General features: G+C 44.2%; 1 protein-coding gene across 1 annotated transcript; it reads left to right on the top strand.

Moving 5' to 3' along the window:
* The first annotated feature begins 1,736 nt into the window (after window positions 1–1,736).
* LOC126009650 (olfactory receptor 5C1) lies at window positions 1,737–2,699 on the top strand. Its single transcript, XM_049774203.1, has one exon. It carries the CDS (start codon window positions 1,737–1,739, stop codon window positions 2,697–2,699), a length of 963 nt encoding a protein of 320 aa, XP_049630160.1.
* The last annotated feature ends 1,558 nt before the right edge of the window (window positions 2,700–4,257 follow it).

A 4,257-nucleotide genomic window follows, 5' to 3' on the forward strand; every position in this document is an offset into this window, starting at 1 on the left:
ATAGAGTCAGGTTGGGGTTTGGGATAGAAGGGGCAGAAGTGGGGGTCAAAGCTACAGCATACCAGTAGAGTTTTTGCCTTGCATGCAGCCAACACTAGAAAATGGTGGTTCGATTCCCAGCATCCTATATGGTCCCCCAAGCCTGCCAGGAACGATTTCTGAGCACAGAGCCAGGAGTAATTCCTGAGTGCTGCCAGGTGTGACCCCCCAGAAAATGGGGGGCATGAGGGAAACTGGAGAAATTGGTGGCAGAAAATGAAAACTGGTGAAGAAATAGATGTCATATTGTATAACTCAACTATCAACTCAACTATCAGCAACTTTTGTTTTGTTTTTTGGGTCATACTTGGCAGTGCTTAAGGGTTACTCCTGGCTCGGCACTCAGAAATCGCCCTGGTAGGCACAAGAAACCATATAGGATAACAGGATTAGAACCACCATCTTTCCTGGATGAGCTGCATGCAAGGCAAATGCCCTACTGCTGTGCTATCTCTCTGGCCCCTCTCAGCAACTTTTAAACTCTGTATCTCACAGTGATTTTATATAAAAAATTTATTTTAATTCCTGCTGGGGTGCCAGGTCCTTTGCCAGATGCTGTCCAGGCATTATTAAATCTTTGCAGATTTGTCTTCTATTCCCTCTCACTACACAAATGAAAAAAAAAAAAAACTGGCTCTATGAGAATGTCTCCAGAGCCAACCCTGGAACACAACTAACCCTGTACTTCCCACTCCAAGCTATTTCCCCCAGTGACCCTAGAGAACTTCACCTGGGCCAATTTTACTCATAAGAACTCATTCTCTTGAAATCACAGATTGGTGGGACCTACATGGGATATACTTTTCTTTTTGAGTGTTCTTCCTACAAGCTCAGAACTCAGATCTAGTCACTTGGGTTAATTTTTGGGTCAGGAGCCCCCACTTTTTTTTTTGTTCACATCAAACAGTGCTTAGACTTACACCAGGCTCTGTGATGAAAAATCACTTCTGAGGATGTTCAGGAGACCACATGGGAATGCCATGGGTCAATCACATGCAAAGCAAATGCCTTACCTGCTATACTATTGCTTCAGCCCTAGGAGCCCCTTTCTGTCCATTCCAAGGTCTCTTTTCCTCCTCAGGAAACAAGAGAAAAAAAGCAAATGGAGCCAGGGGAGTTTAAATCCTTAGAAAATCTTTTGAAAATTTTAAATAACCTGATCCTCTCAATTTATTATTCATTTGGTGCTAGAGAGATAGCACAGCAGATAGGGTGTTTGCCTTGCATATGACCAGTCCAGGTTTGATCTCCAACACCCCACTATTCCACAAGCCCACCAAGAATGAGTCCTGAGTGCAGAGTCAGGAGTTGGCCCTACACATTGCCAGGAATGGCTCCCCCAAAAAACAAACAAAACAAAACAAAACAAACCAACTTACCATCCATCCATATAACAAATATTTATTTAGTCTCACATAATAGTGAAATATTATACTCGCTCACTAGTATACTCCAGACAATGGTCTCAGGCCTGACAATGTTCATAAAAGCAAAACTTTCTGAAGATTGGATGTAGCAGCTTCTCAGCATTAGAAAGTTTTAAGAGATTCTATAGTTCTTCAAGTACTAATCAGGTTTTTCATACAAATTCCATACAAAATTCTCCTACAAAGCCCTGACTCCCAATACTTTTAGCTCTGTGAGGATCATAACCTTTCTCCCACCTTCCTCTTCTTCCTCAGTCTCCATCCAGCCGAATGGCCCCAGACAACTTCACCTGGGCCAAGGTGGCCCCCGCCGAGTTCATTCTCCTGGGCATCACAGATCGGTGGGACCTGCGTGTCACCCTCTTCTTGATCTTCCTACCCGTCTACCTGGTGAGCCTGCTGGGCAATGTGGGCATGGTACTGCTCATCTGTGTGGATGCCCGGCTCCACACTCCCATGTACTTCTTCCTGGCCAATCTCTCCATGCTGGACGCCTGTTATTCCTCGGCCATTGGCCCCAAGATGCTGGTGGATCTCCTGCTGCCCCGTGCCACCATCCCTTACATAGCCTGTGCCCTCCAGATGTTTGTGTTTGCAGGCCTAGCAGATGCTGAGTGCTGTTTGCTGGCGGCCATGGCCTATGACCGCTACGTGGCCATTGGAAACCCTCTTCTGTATACCACGGCCATGTCACCCCGACTCTGCCTGGCCTTGCTGGGAGCTTCAGGCCTGGGTGGGGCAGTGAGTGCCTTTGTTCACACGACCTTCACCTTCCGCCTGAGCTTCTGTGGCTCTGTGGAGGTCAACAGCTTCTTCTGTGACATCCCACCCCTGTTAGCCATCTCATGCAACGACACCAGCCTTAATGAGCTGCTCCTCTTTGCCGTGTGTGGCTTCATCCAGACAGCCACCGTGCTGGCTATTGTCGTGTCTTATGCTTTCATTGCTGGGGCTGTGATTCGCATGCGTTCAGCCGAGGGTCGGAGGCGGGCAGCATCCACTTGTGGTTCTCACCTGACAGCTGTGGCCATGCTCTATGGGACACTCATTTTCATGTACCTGCGGCCCAGCTCCAGCTATGCCCTGGACACAGACAAGATGGCCTCTGTCTTCTACACCCTGGTCATTCCAGCTCTCAACCCACTCATCTACAGCCTCCGTAACAAGGAGGTCAAGGAGGCCTTCAAAAGGACCTGGAGCCGATTCTGCTGTCCAGGGCTGGGGCACCAATGAGTAGTCGAGAGGACTGGTTAGAACTGATCTGGTCGGAGGCAAAGAGGCTTCCCAGGTCATTCACTGTGGGAAAAAAAAATGCATGTTCCTCTAGCTTAATGTCTTCTTTCATTAATGTTCCTAAGTTTTTTTTTTAATGTTCCTAAGTTTTAATTGTATTAAAGAATCATTATTTACAAAGTTATTGATTGTTTGAATTTTAAGAACACAATATTCTGGTTTGTTTTGTTTTGTTTGGGGTCACACACAGTAGTGCTCAAGGGTTACTCCTATATTTGCACTCAGAAATCATACCTAGTAGTGCTCAGGGCACCTAGGGAAGACTGAAGATCAAACTTGGGTCTGCCACATGCTAGGCAAATTTCCCTACCTGCTGTACTAGTATTGCTCCAGTCCCTTTTAATCTTTATTAATTTCGGTTTGGGGTCACACCTGATTGTACTTAGTTACTGCTATTGGCTCCGTGCTCAGGGAATACTCCCTGGCAGTACTCAGAGGACTCTATGCAGTACCACTTGGGTTCAGTGCTGTTGACTCTGTGCTTTGGATACTCAGCTCTACCACTGCTCTACACTATTGATATGTTCAAGACTTTGGACCCTAGCTCCCTTTCTCTTTGTTCCCTTCCTTATCTTCTTCCTTCCCCCTCTATTTTTTTACCTTCTTTATCCTTTTCCTCGCTGTCTTCATGGAGTGAGGGTAATCTAAGCATCCCAAAGTGGATAAAGTCAGGAAGGAAGCACAGAGATAGGAGAAGCAATCGGGGACTAGACCTTGCACCAGAACAAAGATTAGTTTGTTTGTCAATCTACCTTATGGTTGTCAACAGGACACACAAAACAACAGGACACCAGGAAACACAATCTAAGGGATTGTTTTGCAGAAATGCTGGTTAAGAGGTGTTTCCAGTGTTGGTACCCATTAGGGACCTTCATGAATTTAAAAGCAATCAGAAAAAAATTAGTATTTAAAAGAATAATATAAATTTTATCCCAATCAATAAAAAATTAATAATAAATGACCTATTTTGAAAATATTTAATAAACATTTATAAATTCTCTGTTAATTAATAGTAGATAAAATTTTGGGATGTATTCAGGAGACAGAGTTTGGAAAATCTTGAGCTCTTAATAGAATATTAATATTTAGTATTAATGCTGAAGCAGCATTAAACATATTCTAGAGTTAGTATAATAGTACCACAGCAATTAAGAGTAGAGTTTATTTTATTATTTGATTCTATCTTAATAAGTTTTTAGTTCAGGGGCCGGAACAGTGGCACAAGCAGTAAGGCATCTGCCTTGCTCACACTGGCCCAGCATGGACCGAGGTTTAATCTCCCGGTGTCCCATATGGTCTCCCAAGCCAGGAGCGATTTCTGAGCACATAGCCAGGAGTAACCCGTGCGTGTCGCTGGGTATGACCCAAAAACAAACCAAAAAAGTGCTTAGCTTATATTAGAGCATCTCATTTATATGTGGATAATATTTATAATATGTATAGGTCACAGTCTGTTATCACAGTTATCCTAGCTTCAGAATTATATGAGTTAGGCATA

The sequence above is a fragment of the Suncus etruscus genome, chromosome 5 (assembly GCF_024139225.1).
Source record: "Suncus etruscus isolate mSunEtr1 chromosome 5, mSunEtr1.pri.cur, whole genome shotgun sequence".
Taxonomy (NCBI): domain Eukaryota; kingdom Metazoa; phylum Chordata; class Mammalia; order Eulipotyphla; family Soricidae; genus Suncus; species Suncus etruscus.

Excerpts from the sequence above, each read along its gene's own strand:
- LOC126009650 (XM_049774203.1), top strand. The coding sequence starts at position 1,737 with ATGGCCCCAGACAACTTCACCTGGGCCAAGGTGGCCCCCGCCGAGTTC.